Source organism: Vombatus ursinus, unplaced genomic scaffold (genome assembly GCF_900497805.2).
Source record: "Vombatus ursinus unplaced genomic scaffold, bare-nosed wombat genome assembly UNPS02014812.1, whole genome shotgun sequence".
Classification (NCBI taxonomy): domain Eukaryota; kingdom Metazoa; phylum Chordata; class Mammalia; order Diprotodontia; family Vombatidae; genus Vombatus; species Vombatus ursinus.
Window position 1 is genome coordinate 35564869 of NW_020954590.1, and position 19871 is coordinate 35584739.

The following is a 19871-nucleotide window of genomic DNA, read 5'->3' on the forward strand; positions in this document are numbered from 1 at the left end:
AAGAAAGAAAGAAAGAAAGAAAGAAAGAAAGAAAGAAAGAAAGAAAGAAAGAAAAGAAAGAAAAGGAAGGAAAGAAAGAAAAAAAGAAATGAAGGAAGGAAGGAAGGATGGATGGATGACAACAAAAAGAGTCTGCAAACTATAAGCCAATGAGCTTGAATTTAATTCCTGGAGAAATTATAAAACAAATCATTAAAGAGATTAGATAGGAAACATTAAGAAGCTTTTGATAAAGTAACTCATACTATATTGTGGAGAAGATAGAAAGGTGTGGACTAGACAATAATGCAATGACATGGATTAAGCACTGTTTGGATGGCCCAACTCCAAGGATAATGTTTGATGGTGGTTCAATGCCAATACGGCAGAAGTATCGAAACTGGAAATCTTGTGGAAGTAAATGTTGAAAACTAAAAATAAATAAATTTTTTTAAAAAATTAAAAAAAAGAAGTGTCCAGTGGAGTACATACACCAGACCCCAGGTCACAGCCCTGTGATACTTTGCAAGGTAGGGATGGCATACTCATCAAATCTACAGGTGACACAAAGCTAGGAGGGATACCAAACGCAGTGGATGACAGTCACGATCCAAAAGGAACTTGACAGATACTAGAGCATTTGGCTGAATCCATTATGATGAAATTCAACAAGGATAAACTTAATGTTGTGCACTTAGGTATCAAAAATCAACTTAAACAGGGAGATTAAGATGGGATAGGCATGGTTAGACAGCAATTGTTAAAAAGACCTAAAGGTTTGAATGGACTGCAAGCTTAATATGAGTCAGCAGTATGATGCAAGAACCAAAAAAGCTAATGTGATCTTACATGTAACTAAGTGGGAGGCACAGCTTCCAGAAATAGGGAGATAAAGGGGTCGCCCTTTATCTGAGACTGCCTATAGGTTAGCATTTGTCAGACCTCCTCTGGAGCACTGAGTTCATTTCTGGGTACCATGGTTTCAACAGAACGTTGATAAGCTGAGAACATCCAAAGTGGGGTAATCAAGATGATGAAGGGCCATGTTCTATGAGGAGAGGTTGTAGGAACAAGAAACGTTTAACCTGCAGAAGAGAACACTTACCGGGTCTCAGGAGAACTTTCTTCAAGTATCTGAAGGGGCTGTTATGTGGAAAAGGGATTAAATCGGTTCTATTTGGCCCCAGAAGGCTAAACCAGGACTAAGAGTAGAAGTTACAAAGAGGTCAATTTAGGCTTGATGTCAAGAAAAACTTACTAACAATTAAGAGCTGTCCAGAGATGGGATGGGCTGCCTCAAGAGGTGGTGGATTCTCACTTCTGGTAGATATTCATGTACAGACTGGATGAACACTTGTTGGGGGCATTACAGGGGAGATTCCCTTTGTACATAGGTTGAACTAGATGACCACTTAGGTCTAGCTCTCAAATTCTGGGGTTCCCTAACCCTTCTATCTAGTCCCAAACAGAGGGTTTGAAACTACCTGGAAGTATCATCAGTCAGTCTGTCTTTCTAGTCTTCTTCCCAGCCACCCACTAGTAAGAGTAGCACCACCAGCAGGGACCACTAAAATCATGTCTATCCCTCCCCTTCCTCACTAGAGCCTCCACAGTCACATCAGATAACCAGAGCTTACCTACGAACCAGGATCCCTGAAGACAGCTAACTACCATGACAACATTCTGCCCCGCAAACAATCCAATTAGAATCTTTGGTCCAGTTAATTCTTCTTGCTCAAGGTATGATTGATCCAGTAAGCAATTTAATCACTTTCCCTTGCTGCTGCTAATACAACCCTCCCACCTAATTTCTCCTCCCACCCCTTATACACAACCCTTTTACAGTGTTGCCCACAGAAACTACATGCCTCTACTATTTTTTTTCCTGTACCCTTACACCTATTTGCACCAATTCTACTCCTCCCTAGACCCATTCTCCTTCTGTCCACTGTTTTCTTGATCTACTCATCATATCTTTTGGAATTCTATTTGTACTCTATACACATTTCTCTACATCTCTGTTCAGTAGGAGAGGGGTTAGCTTTGGAGTCAGAGCACTTAAGTTCAAATCCCGGTTTTCTCACTTCCTACCTGTGTGACCTTGGGCAAGTGATGTAACTTTTCTAGGCATCATGGTTAAATTAGGTGACTTCTGATCTATCTAGATCTAAATTGGTGATTCTATGATTCTAGAACATCCTTTTCACACCTCCTTGCATTAACTAAAACCTGACTTTCCTATAAGGATTAGAAGTCAGTCTCTGCTGCTGCTTTTGAGTCATTCCAAAATAGTAATCATTGTTAGCCTTTCTTCTTAGAAGTTTGTGGAATCCACTTGCACCTCTCTTTTCCTCTCTAGCCATGGGGGACAGCCTGCCCATATGAAAGCAATGAGAGGAGAGATGGAGTGTTGGGTGTGAAGAACATGAAGGGCATTTTGACTGTAACATAAGAGTGGATGAAGAAAACTAATGTACAATGAGGGTGAAAAGGTAGTTTAGAGCCAATTTGTGAAGTCCTGGGTTATAGCAGTTTGCAAATATGTGAAGGATAATTTTAAGAGGGAGAAATAAAGAAGGCATGGGCAATAGCCTGGTCAAATGTGTAGAGATGGGAGATTACAGGCCAGTTCAATTAAAAAATACCTCTATTGAAAATGAGATAAAAATTCCTCTTCTCTGTGAAATGTAGTCAGAAGAACAACCTCCTCCAGCACATGTAATCTCCTTGAGGGCAGGGATTATTTAGTTTGGACAGGGATGGTGGTTAGTTTAGGGGGGAGGTTCTTTTGGTATCCATATCTATAGGGCCTAGTGTAGTGCCTGGTACCAGTAGGCACTTAATAAATGCCTATTGACTGATTGATTCAGTCTTTAAGGCTTTAGGCTCTTCCACCTTAGCCTCCTCCCCCATGGCAGGGGCCATCTCCAGTTGTCCTGATCCGTATCTTGCCACTGGACCCAGATGGCTCCGGAGGAGAAAGTGAGGCTGGTGACTTTGCACAGCCCTCCCTCACTTAAATCTAATTCACTTGCATGTCATGGCACCACCTCCCTAATGTCATGGTCTTCTTCAAGAATGAAGGACAAAACAACAACCCTTTCCCTTCCACGGTCATCTATGGATCCCCAGGTTATTCTTCCAGGACCTGCTAGGTAACTTTAGCACCTGGCTCAGTTTTCCTGCCATGATTTTCAAATACTTTCATACATATCCACACTGGCTCTGGTGACACTGATATTACAGTTCCTCAATCTTTTGTATCCCCATAATCTCCATCTCTACCCTATTTCTTAGCCATGGAACATCACTCCAAATAAGATCCAAAACTCTAAACTTCTACTTTCTGGTTACAATTTGCTATCCTTCATGTCTCTCTGCCCTCCAACCCCCTTCATTTACACTAAGCCTCCTCTTTATCCTACAATCTTTTAACCCTTCCCTGTTATCCCAATCTATCTCACCCTGATTTCACGTGCGTCTCTATATAATCCCCTACTCTGACCATGGCAATGATTCCTTAAGGAATCAAACAAACCACCTGTTCCCTTGAAAATTTGTCTCCATCCTTAATCTTGGATACCTTTAACCAACAAGTTACTGAATTTCTGCTTCCCAGTTGCTGAGAAAATGCTGGGTAAAGTCACAAAATTGTGCCAATTTCATCCTGCAAAAGAAGGATATCTGATTTCCTTAGGAAGGGGAACTCCTTCCTACTAGGTGATAAGTTCTATGGTTTTGCCTGAACCACATAGAGCTTAAGTGATTTAGTAAGTCAGTCAATAAACATTTATGATGTGCCTACAATAAGCCAGGAATTGTACTATGTGTTGGGAATACAAAAAGAGGCAAAAGATAGTCCCCGACCCCAAGGAACATACAATTCAACAGGGAGAGACAGGAGATATACAGGATAAAGAGGAAGTAAATCAGAGGGCAGGCATTTCTTCCTTTGGATACTCTCCAGCTATCAATGTTCTTTTTGAGCCATGGTGCCCAGAATTGAACCCAATATTTTAGATGAAGTCTGACAAAGGCCTGGAGGCACTAGAGTTAAGAGGGGTTGAGAAGGGCTTCCTGTAGAAGATGGGATTTTATTTAGGACTTAAAGGAAGTCAAGGATGCCAATAGATGAGGTTGAGGTGGGAAAGCATTCCAAGCACTGAGGACAGACAGAACTATCTCTACTCCATACTAAGGCTAACCTTTCCAACTATGTCCTTAATCCTCTCTTTCCTGCCTTCTGTAAGGCTTTGCTCTATCAATCATTCCCTCTCTTGCATGCATTTTCAAAATCTATTTCTCCCCTGGATCCTTTCTTTCTACCTGCTAATACACTTTGTTCTCTTCAATTTGAAACACAGAAACCAACAGCCCAGAAATTTTTCTTCAACCTTCTGTCTCTCAAATTACTCTCATCTCTATCCTATCTTTCAATAGTGAGCATCTTGAAAAAGACTGCATGCTGAATATCACTACTTTCTCATTACTGACTCACTTCTCAACTGTTTAAAAGTTGAACTAAATTTCCTCTAGTCCCCTGAAATTGCTTCCAAATCCTCAACTTCCATCCTTGAATTCCTTGCAGTGACACTTAGCTATTCCCTTCTTCTCCACACTGTTTCTTTGTTTGAATTTCATTACATCTCCTACTTTTCTCTTCCTTCTATATCCTCTTCCTTACTCCGTAGTATAAGCATTCCCCAAGATCTCTCTCTCTCTCTCTCTCTCAGCAATTTTATCCCTTTCAGAGCTTCAACCCTTATGTCTATGAAGATGACTCAAAGCCCCTGTGAGTCTGAATTTCACAAGGCCCAGCAGAAGGAATCAAAAGTCTATCAGAACAGCTGATGGGAGACCAGAGCTGAAAGGCTATAGACTAAAAAGGTCAGCAACATAGTCTAGTTCTTCTTTAGCGCCAACCAACCAAGGAGGGCTGAAATGGAGCAAAGATCCAAACAGGAAGGTGAGAGAAATCTGGCTGGGCCACAAGCCAGGATTCATGAAACCAAAGCGGAAGTCCATGTAACCAGTTTATAGAACCAAAGTTGGAAAAAACAAGATCATTAACTAGAGAGAGAGGGTAGAGTCAAAACTGAGATGGAATCAGGTTAACACAAATAGAGGGTAAGATAGTCAATAAATATTTAAGTGCCTACTATATGTCAGAGATGGAGGGAAGGGAGGGTACCTGGTGATGAACTCCTGCAGTCAGGTGGGAAATTCTGAGTTGTTTCCTCTGGGCCCTTCTTAAATATAGGATCTGGGAGTAACCCTTCCAGGTCCACCTGAAACTGTCCAGAAACATCCACTGTTTCAACAGGAAATAAGGGAAAGGTAAGGTATAAGCATAATGAGAGCCAGAGTGATTTGGGTTTAAAGCATGATCCTTCAGAAAAAAAAAATCTAGCCCATATTGTGAACTTGAACTCAGAAGACATGATTTTGAGTTCTGACTCTACCGTTTACTAGTTGTGTCACCTAGAAGATGTTTGATCCCCATTTTACAGTTGAGGAAATTGAGGTAAAGTGATTTTGCTCAGTGTCACACAGTTAGTGTCTGAGTTCAAATTTGAACTCAAGTCTTTCTGATTCCAAACCCAGCACTCTATCTACTGTACCACCTAACTGCCTCAAACCTCAGTCAGAGGCAGGGAGGGGACCAGAAGGCAGAGAGTACTGAAGTAGTATGAGTTTCAGAGTTGACTTGATCTTGTAGAAAGATGAGTTTCTGAAGATCATGATAAAGTGCAGGTGAGCAGCCAGCGGAAAAATGGTAGCATGGATGCCAAGGCTAACAGCCCTCAGATGAGAGAAGGGGAGTTCAGCGGGCTCAGCTACCTTCAAACTAGTCAGAATGAGGGTTGGGGTGCTAACATGTTCCTTTTAAAGGGCCAGTGACTTACTCAACCCAGGTTCCAGAGAACTACAGTACTGAGATGAATGGTGAACATGGCTTCCCAGAATGGCTGAGTGCCCTCACTTAATTGCTGGCTCTTTGATAGTCCGTTGTCAGAGTGCCTGTGGCTGGTTAAACAGTATTGTCTCCTCATTGGCAACTAGGTGGCACAGTGCAGAAGGCACTGGACCTGGAATCTGGACGACCTGATCTCAAATCCTGCCTCAGACACTTACCAGCTATGTGACCTCTGTTGGCATCACTTTCTTCATCTGTAAAATGGGGATAATTATAGCAGTTACCACACAGGGTTGTTGTGAGGATTACATGAGAAGATATTTTTGTAAAGTGCTTTGCAAACCTTCAAGTGCTATGTATATACTAGTTATTATTATTGTTGCTGATGTTGCCACTGCTGCCATTGCCACCATTTTTTCTAATCTCTGCAGTTTCTTTTGTCTGTTTGTCTTCTTTATTAATTTTATTTTCTCTCTCTTCTAACTCCTGTAGGTCTTCCCATATTCCTTGGCTTTAGGCAAAAGGGGGAGGAAGGAGGGAGGAAGATAGAGGCAGGCCTCTCATAGGAATCAGATGATCCAGGTACAGCTTTCTTTCCATCACGGTAATCCAACCAATTATACTCAATAACAACACAGAAGCCCTATGATTTGCGAGTCATTTTATATTATCTGATTTATCCTCACCACAAACTAATGATGTTTGTTAATGTTATTAGCCTCACTTTACTCCTGAGGCTTGGGAGTGGCATTCCTTTGCTAAGTATCACACAGCTGAAGTGTGTCTGAAGCAGGATTGAGCCCAGACTCCACATCCAGCACTATCATAGCAGTGAGACGAGCCAGCACTCACGAAGCTCCAGGTCTCTGGGCTCTGGACTCTGCAGGCCAGATGACCACCTGTCAGTGGTACTCTAAGAAGGACCCTTGTTTGGCCTCTGGCGTCCTCTTCCAAGCCTGGGATTCTCCGATTCTTCCTGACAATCCACTGTCCAGGCTGGGAGGTCTGCAGAGGAGAGATTACAGACGCCACCTGCTGGGCGTTGTGGAGAGCTGCAGGAAGTAATTCAGAAAAGGGGCAATGATATGATGAGAGGCCTATAATGTGCAAAACTGTGAAAGGCAAACAACTGTGCCAATCTCTGAGGAAGGGTTGGTCATTGGCAGGAATTGACTTTTTAAATATGAATTCTAATAAGAGTTCTGTTTGCTTTCTTCGATCTGTAAATAATTTTCTTTCCACCCCCACCCCCTCTTTGAGCTGTATGAGCTCTGTACTTGCAAGAACTACTGGTAATGACACAATAGGTTATATAATTGTGTCCTATCACGTAGTAACCTTACCAGGAGTTTTGGGTACAGGAAACTGTCTAGTCATGTGAGAAATCTTCCATACGATAATGGGGGTTTTTGTGCCACATGACAACCTCTGACACAAAGCTTAGGATTTTAGTAGGTACTTGGCAAATAGTCATCAAATGATCATTGATTTACAAAGAATAGTACAAACACACTGCCAGGGCCATACTTGACTGATGGAAACCGCATTAGCCAAGGGATCCCCACCAGGAGAGTATGCTAATTTACAAGTCATGGGGCCAGGGAATGTAAGGATCATGATGGAAAACACCGAGATAGCTCAGGCTAAAGAAGTTTGAAAGAGACCAAAAGAAAGTGTGGCAGCATGATTTTTGTAAAGAAAAAGAGGTGGGATTGTTAAGGGACAAGGTATCATGCTTCCACAATTTAAGACAACCTTTGACATCTTATAACATCAGCAAAGAAGTTAGTAATGTAAGGGCTCCCACAATTTAAGATAACCTTTTACATCTTATAACATCAGCAAAAAATTTGGTAATAACAAGTTACGTTGTTTTAACAAGCTCGCCAAACCTGGAGAGGGCAAGCCAATGAGAAGGGCCCCAAAGTTCTAGAGGGCAAAGCTGGTTCTAACCAGCCCTAAGTAGAACAAAGGCTTTTGGATGATGAGGGATGTGGGGGGCATATCAAGGGGACATGAGATGGGTGGATGTGTAAGACTGTAACCTGGAAAGGAACGGACCAATCCAGGCCTGGAAGGGAGGAGGTGTGGCATTCTAACAGTATAAAATGTTTTCTGGCTTCTGTAATCAGCACAATAGCTTCCAAGAGGTTTTGCCTGGTTCTCTCCCAAGAACAGTAAAAATAAACGATTCTTCACTCACTCTGAGCTTAGTTTCATTTTTAACTAGAAGGCTTTATTTCTCTAAGGCCTTATTTCTAACACTCTCCAAGCACCTAGGCAGGCCTGACCTCCCAGGTCCGACCAAATGGGTCAGACAGCTACAAGGCTGTCTCACACTCAGTCTGACCTCTCAAGTTCTGGGTCCACAGTTGGAGGCCATGGACCTGGGCACACCTTCTGCAGCATAGAAAACAGACTCTCTATCTGGAAGCTTATGTCCAATTCTGTCAATTCTTTCAAATCTCTGGGCGCTAGGGTATTGGGAAAATTGCAATTACTTCCTTCCCTCCAGCTCAAGGAAGTAAAAAGTTTTTTGGAGCTGGAAATTGTCACCATGTGTCTTCAAAAAAAAGTGCATTTATGGCTAATAACCTTTTCTTTTAAAGTGCTAAGAGTATTGGGCCTTAGAAAGGGAAATACTTTTTACTAAGAAATGTTTTGCAAAAATCTTTTTGTGTCATTTTTAGAAGGCCTACTAAATTTCATTTTGCAAGCTAAGTTGTTGCAATAATTTGAGACTGACAATAATTATGTCCAAATCTACTGTGAATTTTCTAAATTTCATTCCTAGGTTTGTTGTGTCCTTGGATTGGGTGCTTTCAGAGAAACAGAGTCAATGGTTCATGCTTCGGGTACCATAAGAAAGGGCATTGGTCTCAAGAATGTAGGTCTGAAAGTTCAATGCCCCACTCTAAGTTTTTAAGAGGTGGAAGTAGAAGTGAAAAAATAAGGACAGCTAAAACATTTTAGCAGATTCTGGAAGTTTTTGAGATTGATCATTAAGGAGTTTTTAAACACCTCCTTACAATCTTGTCACTCCCTTCCCCCACTCCCTCCCCCTGAGTCAAGAGGGTTTCTCAGTGTGGGGATTCCAAACAACCAAGGGTTTTCCTATTAACCCCTTTCATCCCGGATCAGATTAGGAAGACAGTGTTTCATCCTTCCACCCCCACCTGCAAATTTATCTTCCCCAACCTGGCAAAAGGAAGGAGGGGGAGGGGCAGAAGCAGCAGCTGTAGTCTGGAAGTATCTTCCAGCTCACAGCCAGGGAGAGAGTGAAAGGGGATGGGTCAACGTAAAGAAGCCAGTACTGGGGCTAGTCAAAAAAAACACAGCCCACAGAAATGCCAAAGATAGATGGGGTGGATAAAGCAGCCTCTTCTCTGGGATCCCTGTTGATTCTCCTTAATTTTGTAAACTTGCCAAAGAGCTTGTTTGGGTTATGGAGTTCCTAAACAAGGAATTTAGCTTGCTGAGAATTTGCAAGTATATAGAAATGATCTCTCGTGATTGGCTTTTGCACAAGGACAAATTTACATTTGAGAAGTGAGTCCTGGCAAATTTTTGATTAGTGAAACTTGCTATCTGAGGTAAAAGCTCATGGGACCATAATGAGATGTGTTTTGAGCTGTCTGATGGATCATAAAAATCCATCCATAATCAATAGTCAATAATCCACCATCTGAGAGAAATGCCACAACCTACTCAGAATGTGACTGTTACTGGTGGAGGTCTGCATCTGGAAAAACTGAGAGCCTCAGCTTAAAATGGGATCCTCCTGGTTCAGTTTCCCCATTGTGTTCCTTTGAAAAGGAATGTTTCCCACCTGCCTATTCCTGAGTCTGGCTATAAGGTGGAATTGATTCTACATGGTTGGAAAACTGTGATGTCCTTGCTTTTCCTTTTTATGGCAAATTTCTGTAATCAAAGCAAACAGTGAAAGATGTGAGCACAATGCAAGTATGAAAAATCTTGCTGTTTTCAATCTGAATGGGTAGTCATCCAGTATCCCAAATAGTTGGGTAAATTAGTATTCCTGCATAGTTATGTGAAACATTAAATCCCTGGAACAGAACTTTCTTTCTGAATAATATGGGAATGATTAGACAAAGGGAAAAAGTTTGTGAAACAAAGGTACAAACACAATGTTGAATCATTATCCCACAGACTAAGGCTGGGATACATCTGAGCTCCTGTATTAAAGTGTGTTTAAGATCTGAGCTATTCAGCCTAAGATTAAATTCCTTTCTATTTCTTAAGCAACTTAGGATGTGGGTATTTGGCCTAGATATCTGCCTATTACTACATATATGTCTGTATGGAATAAGGTCCTTAAATTTCAAAATGATGTAAGAATAATTGGGTACTGGTACAACTGATTGAGGGACCTAGCTGTTATTCTATTAGTTACTGAAACTAAATCAGAAACTTCTTCAGTTTGGGGAAAAGAATTTTCAATGCAATTTTCTTAGAGGGAGGTAACTTATGGAGTATTTTTACAGTAATGGAAAAGTCAACTTCATTTAAAGTTTACTATTATTGTGAACATAATACCTGTTTATTCTGTATGTCCTGTGGTACAAACCTGTTTTATTAATTACTTATGAATCTTCCCAAGTCTTTTATGATATTTGGAGTAAAGTCAGCCTCTTATAAGCAAATACATTTGTACAACTTAAGGTAGAAACTTCTACCTGCAGAAGCGTTGTTACTTATATTTACATGTATACAGTTGAATCCTCAACAGCATCTGATCCTCCTAAAAGAATTGGAATCAGAGTGGAAACTTCTGAGAAAACAATGAGATCAGATAATCCTGTCTGTCAAAAGCAAATAATAGCATCGTGAGGCTCTTGGTTTCTTTCTTTGTTTTCCTCTTTTCTGACATCATTTTTAATGCTCCTTCTATTTGGGCCCTGCATATTGAACTTGTTTGTCAGATTTATGTCTTCTAGACTATTGGCTGTCCACCTGCAGATGGTCATGCAACAAGGATATCTGTTCCACACTATCCTCATCCCCTGGATGCTGCTTCAGCCTCATTTTACTCCTCTCCCCATCCTCACTCAGGCAGGAACAGCTTCTTTGTCCCTCTTCCAAAAGCTTTTGGGTGAATGGTGAGGCAGACAGGAGTGCTTGAGGTAGACGGAACAAGCACAATGCAGGATGTGAGATATGGGATAAGATGCAGGGTGTGACCAGTCAGAAAAGTGGTCAAAGAAGACTATGCATTGAAGGGAACTTGCCTGTGTGCTTTCTAGCTATGCTTGTTCTGGGCCCCATCTTGTACCACTTCTCCCATTACCTATTCCTGATTCCCACCTTGTACCTAGGGTTAGGCCTGCTTTTCCTGGACTGGGAATCAAATGCTTTAATTCAAATAGGGAACTCTGTGGGGCAGGGCATTGCATATGATTGCTGGGTGTGTCAACTAGCTCTCCCCCTATTCCCTGAAAACCCTGCATGAAATTTATCCTTACCTTGTTTGTTCTTATCCTAATCTCTAACTCCCATATGAAACTCTAAAAATACATCATCTTCCTACAGGCTATATAGCTTTCTGTCTATATAAGCCTGAGTCTTTTTCTATATCGGTGCCCTTTGTTTAGCTCCTTGCTCACATCAGGCCCAGGAAGCTTTGACAAAATAAAGCTCCCAATGGCTACAGAGAAGGTCTAAGTGAATTCTTTCACACTTGAACCAGCTCTCCCAACTCTAAACCTCAACACTAGTATGTAATAAGTGCTTAATAAATTATCTATTTCTCTATTTACAACCATTTATTAATCACCAGCCACTGTGTTAAGTACCAGGAATACAAAAATCAAGTGATAAGCAATCCATTTCCTCAAGCAGCTTACTTTGTATAGCAACTAGGGAGGACACAATATAATGTAATGATAATAAAATAGTTACACATCAGAAAATAGAAGATAAGACAGGCTGACATTAGCTGCTCCCTAGACAACATCATAAATCAAGATGTTCTTTATTCTCTTTGGCCTCTCAGAACTCCTAGGATCCTGACATGCTTATTTGTGTAAACCAGTTTTCAATGCAAGGACAATCCCTCTAAGAACCTATACAAAAGGGTGTAGTTACTAAAGTATCAAAAATATCTCCATATAAAGAGACTATCCCAGAGCTGTAACCATAATTGGTGATGTATTAGTGATTTTCAAAATTACTCAAAAGCAAAGTAAATTTAAGGGGAAGTGGAAGACTGGGGAAGGGGGGAGGAGAAACACTAAAGTACAAAAATGTGGAACTTGGATCCAGAACTGTTTCTGCCAATAATTTGATATTGCAAGCCACAACTTGTTTGGTCTTCATTTGCCTACACAATGAACGTCTAATTTACCTTCCAGCTCTTGCATGCTATAGTTATAAGCCATTATAAACAAGGTGAAATCAGACCCAATTCCTACAGTTGCCAATAATCACTGAAGGCCCTCCTAGGCAAAATTACAAAAGAAACACCAATTACCTAGGCAAATGTAGCTAATAATCTGTAACTAATTATATAATACAGTTTTTCACTGAGAAAGATCCTGGAGCATTTGGGCATTATTTTCTAAAACCCTATTCATTGGTCCTGAAATGTGAATCAGAAAATCATCTAACTTAAAAATAAGATAACAAAGAAACTAATCCCTATTGCAAAATCTTAACCTTTAGATTCTTAAGAGTCATGTATAAGCCAGAGAAGTTCTAAACCTGTTCTATACAAAATAAAACTCCACATTTCAAACAGCTAATTATTGCAAAATCAAAGATAGTGGGGTCACTAATCACTTGAGGTTTTAATAATAATGCTGAGAGCTTTTTTTTTTTTTCTGAATTGAATGTACAGGTGCCCTGGATTAGTTCATTTACAAAGCTGAATGTTAGCCAACCAAAGACTTCAAATATTTAATCAATTCACATTGGCAAGTAAAATAACCAAATCATCCTTCAGCTTTCTGATGTGGCTACAACATTAATCTTTAAACAATTTTACAATAGCTTAAAATATATAACACACATCTCTAAAACTAAAACCTCAATGTCATGAAGACTATAAACTAATTAATAGGAATGCATTTTTTTTTTTTAATGAGGCAATTGAGGTTAAGTGACTTGCCCAGAGTCACACAGCTAAGAAGTATTATATGTCTGAGGTCGAATTTGAACTCAGGTCCTCCTGACTCCAGGACTGGTGCTCTATCCACTGCACCACCTAGCTGCCCCAAGGAATGTACTTTTACAGAGAAAATAATTAAGTCTCAGTAGAAATTTAAATACATTTAAATCAATGCTGGTTCTTTCTGTTCTCTCCTTGTCCTGAAAATAAAACAATGTAACCACTATTCACTCCTATTGATGGGGTGCTTGGGTGTTTGTACTTGGACCCCAATTTCTCCCTAGTCTCAGAAACACTGTCTCTGACAACCACTCCCCAGCCCAAGGACACCGTGCCTAGCAGTTATTCATGCATGGGCCCCAGCACGACCCTTATCTCTCTCCCTGGTGCAGTTACACAAAAGCTGGGTGACAGAGTGCTGGGCTGCTCAGGCCCCAGCCCTCAGATCATGTCTTTGGAAGCCTCCCAATTTCTTAGTAAGTTCCTGTCTTGTGAGAAAGCTTTCCCTTGTTGCAGAGCATTCTCTCATCAAGATAGAGGGAGAGGGGAGCCTTGCCCAGCCCAAGGAGTTTTGTCCTTGGCCGGCCCAAGGACTCTTCCTCCTGCCAGACTCCAAAGATCCATACCTCTGTCATCTCCCTCCCTGTCTGGTATACTCCCTATACTTTCTCATCCATAGCTCTAAAAGACACCTGCACCTTTAGATTACCTCATCAGTGTCCCTGGCTTTCCTTTCCCATGCCCTTTTCCATATAAACCCTAGCTCCATCCTCAGTCTCCTGCAGGTTCCTTAAGAATCCTTGCCTGTTGAAAAGTGTAATAATAAACTTTTTGCAACTGACTTAAAGATTGCTTGAGTTTGTGAATTCATTCCAGATGACCCCATCTTGTACCTCGGTCTTTGAGGGGTCTCAACCTCTCAGACCTCAACACTATGTGGTCATGAACACACAAAAAAGTATTTCTGGACTCTTAATTAACCGAAATGATTGGCACAATTTTACCAAGTGGACTAAGTTGCTGGTAATAATATAATGCAAATAACACTTTGAGGGAGTATTTGGCCTTGGTAGGCCTTAGTGAGGCTTCACCTCACAAGTTTTCGTAGTAATGATCTTCTTTTCTTTGATTTCAAACCTAACTCTAGTTACAACAACCTCAGGAAATATGAAATGGTCCTTCACCTTGGTATTTAAAGAGCATAATGTAGGTTATAGCAGGCAAGCAGTAAAAGGATAATTCTTTCATTCATTTTTACTATGACTGTACTCTTATTGTAAAGATGGGCTGGAAATTAATTTGAAAATGGACACCTTGATTTGTTTGACACCCCCCCAATTACCTGGGTAACCAGAAGAACTGTATGAGGACTGGCTGTCCTGGCTTGACATACCAATGATCCTTTGTGGTGAGGAAGAGCAGGAAGGTCCCAGCGGACCTGCAGACAATCAGCAATTCTAAAGTCAATTAAGCATATACCAGCTGTGAAGCAGACCCTGAGCCACTTGGTAGTTTATGGACCTACAGGAGACACCCTTATCTCCAGAAACTCTCTTAATTTTGGTTATGGGGCTTTCTGAATTATCCTACTTTTGAATTGTTTATCTGATTTATGTATCAAAGGGCCACAGCCTTATTCTTCCTCCCCTTGGGGATGGCCATTATTGACTCATTCCTTTCTAAGCCCACGTTTCCCTTCAAATTCCTTACCTTCCTTTGTTCAAAAGACATAAACACTCCCCATCCATTACTTGGTGGGCTGTTAGCATAGGTTGGCAGTCCTCATGTGCATGTTTTACTTCCCTCCTTAATAAAAAACCTTTCTTTAATTTCACAGGCATTGTCTTTCTCTGGTTTTCTTCCCTTTAAGGAAAGGGGGGATTTAAATCTTGAGAACTGGCCTTTGTCTTTTCCCAGTGCCTTCCCCTGTGGGGGAAAGAGAGATCTGAATTCCATCAAGAGAGTGTTTGCCTCAGTTTACATTAATCATAATGTTTGCCAAACTAGTCAAAGTTTGCTTTGGAATAAAAATGAACTAGATAGGAGTTCATCAACATACCACTTCAAGTTATCATATAGTACGGCCATATCTTAAGAAAACATTGCTATTTATCTGGTGGTGAAACATCAATCCATATGAATTCTATTTGTCCATTTTCAAGAATTATTAACTAGTGACTACTAATAATATAAATTAGCTAATTATGATTCATATATATGACAGGAACATTATTGTTTTATTCCAAAGACAGGTAAAATCTAAGAACCTGATTCAAAGATTATTTTATGATATCATATGTAACCTGTTTATCAACCTGATACCACCCAAAACCTTGCTGGAATAACCTTTAATCTTGCCAAGATTTGATGGAATCCTAATAAAGCCGCCCTAGCCCCAGTATTCTAACTTCCTCATGGGCCTTACTGAACAGAAAGCATGTCCTGATTTAACCACACAATCTGGCTCTAACACGACAGGCCTCCACACTCAATATAGCCACTGTCCCTAGCTAGCCACTGCCCCAGATCCAATTCATATATGTGAACAGGTGTGTCCTCGCACTCAACCATCATCCATTTTAGCTCAAGACAGGGCCACAATACCTAACCATCGACCTTGATCAGACAGGACCACCATAGCTAGCCAATCAGAAAGCAGCAGGACCAGCGTTTGACCACAGAACCATAGAAGGGACCCCTCCCTGTTACCTACTCCCTTAACAAACCCTGCCTTCTAATATTCATAATTTCTGTTATATAATCAGCATCATTACACTATAAATTTGCCTGTGATGTCTTACCATGTTGCTGGTTCCTCTTGGAACACTTCTGAGGGGTGTCAATTCTCAATAAAAGCCTATACTTGGATTAGAGGTGGTCTGACTCTGAATTCTTTGAGACAACCCCCACAACACACCATGAAACTGAAAAAGGTTCATACACAACAATAGGGTTCATTACTAGACTGGGCAATAAAATGTGTAGTAAAACATTTATGCCAATTTCTTCATGTAACTCCATGTCTCGATTTGAGCATTCAATTTTCACCACCTCCCTTCCCTGCCCTTGAAGTAACAAGCTTCACAAAAATGAATTTCTGAAATGAAATCTAAGTCTGAAGTACCTACTATTCTAACAAAACAAATGTAATGATGGTGATGATAAATACAAAGTCCATAGTGCCTCTAAGTCTTGAAGAAACTAGATTTTTGACACTTTTTTTCTGTAATGGTTTTAATAAAACCACACTGCTTTTCACAGATTTAAAAATGTAGTGGAATTTTTCATGGACATCGAATTTTTAACTCCAGGAATGTCAAATTACTTTTGAAACAGAGCCTGGCTACTGTTGCCTAGTTATGTCTCTATGGTATTGACCTAGTAAGCCCCAGCCAATACCAGGCACCAAACAGGCTTTGGGTTTGCCAATGGCTCTGCTCACTAACCAACTTTAGAAGGTTCCCCAACCTCTACCACTGAAGGTTGCACAATGGTACCCTGTCTATCTAAAATTCACTTTGCTTTTACAATTTTGATATTTTTTGTTTTTACATCACTCTTTCCCAAATGTAACCCTTTCCCTCTTCCCTATCCAGTAAGCCCCTCCCAGTTAAACAAAACCAAGAGAGACATCTGTCCTCCACAACATTCCACACCTATGGTCTCTTACCTTTCCACCGAAAGGAGAGGAATAAATTTCATCATTTCTCCTAGAAGCGAAGCCTGATCACCATAATTACAAAGCCTTCAGTTTCTTTTTTTTTTTATTCACTTCCAGGATTTACAGCTTCTACTTAGGGTTTGCACATTTGTGTGGGATCCATATAGCTGATATGATCAAAAGCCCTGGGTCGGGAATCAGGACCTGTATTCTCGTCCAGGCTCTGCCACTAACTAGCTGTATAACCTTATCCAGACTACTAAGCATTTATGGGATCCTCCTCTCGAAGCCCTTTGTGGTTACCTACAACTTTAAAACTATATAAAAATCCCCAGACGAAACCTGCTCTTCTCCCCCCGCGCAGAATTGCTCTAAGGTACAAGAGTTATGGAGTCTACTGCCCGTCCACCTCCTCTCTCCGCAAAGGTAAATATCCTATTTCTAGGGCGAGTGTCACCTGGAGCCCAGTAGCTGGGAGCGACTCAGTTCTGCCCCCATGTCGTCCTTCCAAAGTCTCCTTCCTCTTCCTCCCCCAGGAACTGACAATGAGAAGGAAGCAGGGTTGCAGGACACATCTGTTCCTCTTTCGCAGTTTCGGGAACCTCGCAGGTCAGACCATTAGACCCCGAGAGCTCGATGGAGCCCCAGGTTCAGAAGTATCAAGTGCCATTGGCAGGCTGCTCCCGGCCTGCTCTATGCATAATTCATAAGCAAGATATCTGGCTGCCCATGTTGAGGTCTGAGAGACTGAGACCCTGCAAAGACCCAAATACAGGACAGGGTCGTCTGGAATGAATTCACAAACTCAAGCAATCTTTAAGTCAAGTTGGCAAAAAGTTTATTGTTATGCTTTTCAGCGGGCAAGGATTCTTAAGGAACTTGCGACCTTAGAGGGGTACAGTTAAAGTTTATATAGGATTAAAATATAATAAAACATGTGTCAAATATGCTAACTAGGTGATTCAGGGTGGGATCGGGGAATGGTTAAGGAGTGGTCAGTTCTTAAAGGAACATGCACTTCTTGTACCTACTGGGAAGGCGGTTTACCCAGAATTCACTAGGAAAAGCCCACAAGGCGGGCCACATGGAGGTGTGGTTTTAGGCCTGCTAGGTCACGAAGTTAACTAGAGATCAGGGGTAACTCAGAGTTGTCCAGTCTGCCACCAGTCAATGTCTTGTTTGACAAGATAAATGTAGGGAGTATACCTATATGTCTTAGGTCTAGAATACAGATAACGAGGAGTCCAGGATGTGGATAATGAGGTAGGGCAGTAGTATAGTCCAATGGGTAAGAATATCTTAATGACCCAGTGCAAAGCCAGTTCAAACTAATAATTCCTTCAGGTACGGTTTGTAACTGCACCAAGGAGAGAGATAAGGGTCTTGCTAGGGCCCACTCATGAGTAAATTGCTAGGCACAGTGTCCTTGGGCTAGGGAGAAACTGCCAGGGATAGTGTTTCTGGGGCTAGGGAGAAATTGGGGTACAAGCACCCAAACAAAGCACCCAAACACCCCATCACCCAGACGTGCTCCAGTGTGCTGGGGGAAGTGGGAACGGGAGAAAAGTACTATCCTCGTTCCTAACCTAGGGCAACCTAAGCAAGCTCTCAGAACCCACTCGCCCTGCCAGCTTTCCATGCCAGGCTCAGGCTACTAAGCCTTGACAATTAGAAGCTACCAGCTGCCGCTAGCTCAGGTAAATGCGCACAAGCGGTCGTATTTGCTGCTGCAGCTGCTGCTGCTCTTGGGACCCAGGCGTGGTCTGGCCCACGGACTTCCTGTCTAGTTTCAAAACGCAGACACTCGTGACGTGATCAAAGCGGCAGGGAGCTTGACTCCACAAATCCTGAACTGGGCAGCCCCGACCTCAGGGTCAAGTGGGAAAGCGTGCAAGCCTGAGCCAAGACTCACTCACCCTTTCACTACCTCTGGCCTCTGCAAAGCGGAGGAAGCCTTCCCTGACACCCGCCCCTCCCAGTGCTCTGCCTTCAGAGGACCGGCACAGCAGCTCGCAGAGAAGCCCAGTCTGCCCCCGCCTACCTGCCTTTGCTGTAGTGGCGGCGGTAAGCTCTGCTGCTGCGGCTTCCTTCAACACCTCTCCTTGCAACCTTGGGGAGAAGTACTACTGTTAAGCCCAGGGCGGGGGACTTCTGTTTAAAGCTCTAGCCGCTGAGTCAGAGAAGCCAGAACCACCCCCAGGATCTGGGAATAGTGGACTGTGGGAGGAGTCAGAGAGAAGCTACTCCCTCCTACTCCTTAAACTATTTTCTGACTTGGGGCATACTGGAAACCAGGTGCTAAGGGAAACTATAGTGGGATAAGGGTACTTCGGAACACGCCCGCCTCATCTCTAAAGACCTGGGTGCAAGTTCTGCCTATGACACATACTACCTATGTGACTCTAGGAAAGTCACTTAACGTCTCAAGTGTCCTAGGCAACTCTCTTAGATTGTAAGTTTCGAGAAGGCGCCTACTTTGATGGAATAGGAAATTTCCTCACTGGAAATTTTTTACACAGATGAAATAACAGGTTCGGTCCCAAACCCTCTCCGTCGTCCCTCCCCCTAGTCAGCCCATTGCACTTCTAAACCTTATCCTGGTAATCTGTGGTTTGGGAAGAATAATTCTCCAGGGAAGGAAGTAAGAAAGAAAAGGAGAAAGGGAGGGAGGGAGGGGAAAGGGGACTGAAAACCATCCTAAATGATTTGCCTAAACCTCTAAAACACACGTCTGACTCCTTCACTCTTCAGGGAAACTTAAACTGTTATAGAGCAAGATTATGCTTCCAGTCATTTGTTTGTATTTCTGCGGCCTGTTCAGATGACAGAATACCGTTTTTTCCTACTGTCCACAGAAAAAAAGGGGAAAGAGTGAGAGCTTAAAGTTTTCAAAGATGATAGTCATCTTTGAATTCTAATTCTAGCCAATTAAGAATGGAGAGAGAGGAATGGAGAGAGGGGGAGAGAGAGAGAGAGAGAGAGAGAGAGAGAGAGAGAGAGAGAAATTGATTTCTCCCTATCTTGTGTTTACTACTACACTCTGCTATAATAGGATTTTTATTTTCACCTGAGAAAAATAAAGTAAGACATCATGGGGAGATGGCATTTGGTTTTGAAAGATGTTTAGGATTTGGATAGGCAGATTTACTTGCTGTAAGGGCATAGGAAGAACATGCTAGAAAGAGGGA

At 41.8% G+C, this 19871-nt stretch overlaps 1 protein-coding gene across 7 annotated transcripts in view; it reads right to left on the bottom strand.

Moving 5' to 3' along the window:
• Positions 1 to 18869, bottom strand: part of LOC114054292 (serpin B6-like) — a 35628-nt gene extending 16759 nt beyond the window's left edge. Inside the window, exons 1-3 of one of the 7 annotated variants that reach the window (XM_027877492.1) lie at positions 18725 to 18869; positions 14365 to 14460; positions 5171 to 5273 (exon numbers count right to left, since the gene is read on the bottom strand). Coding sequence is in view for 3 of the 7 variants with exons in the window: in XM_027877489.1 (XP_027733290.1) it covers positions 14365 to 14460; positions 17141 to 17181 (137 nt within the window). In the remaining 4 variants the exon portion in view is untranslated. Of the gene's footprint in view, positions 1 to 5170; positions 5291 to 14364; positions 14461 to 16692; positions 16973 to 17140; positions 17245 to 18724 lie in introns of those variants that run through there. The other 6 variants (XM_027877493.1, XM_027877496.1, XM_027877489.1 and 3 more) reach the window with 6 other exon arrangements.
• Between the last annotated feature and the right edge of the window lie 1002 nt (positions 18870 to 19871).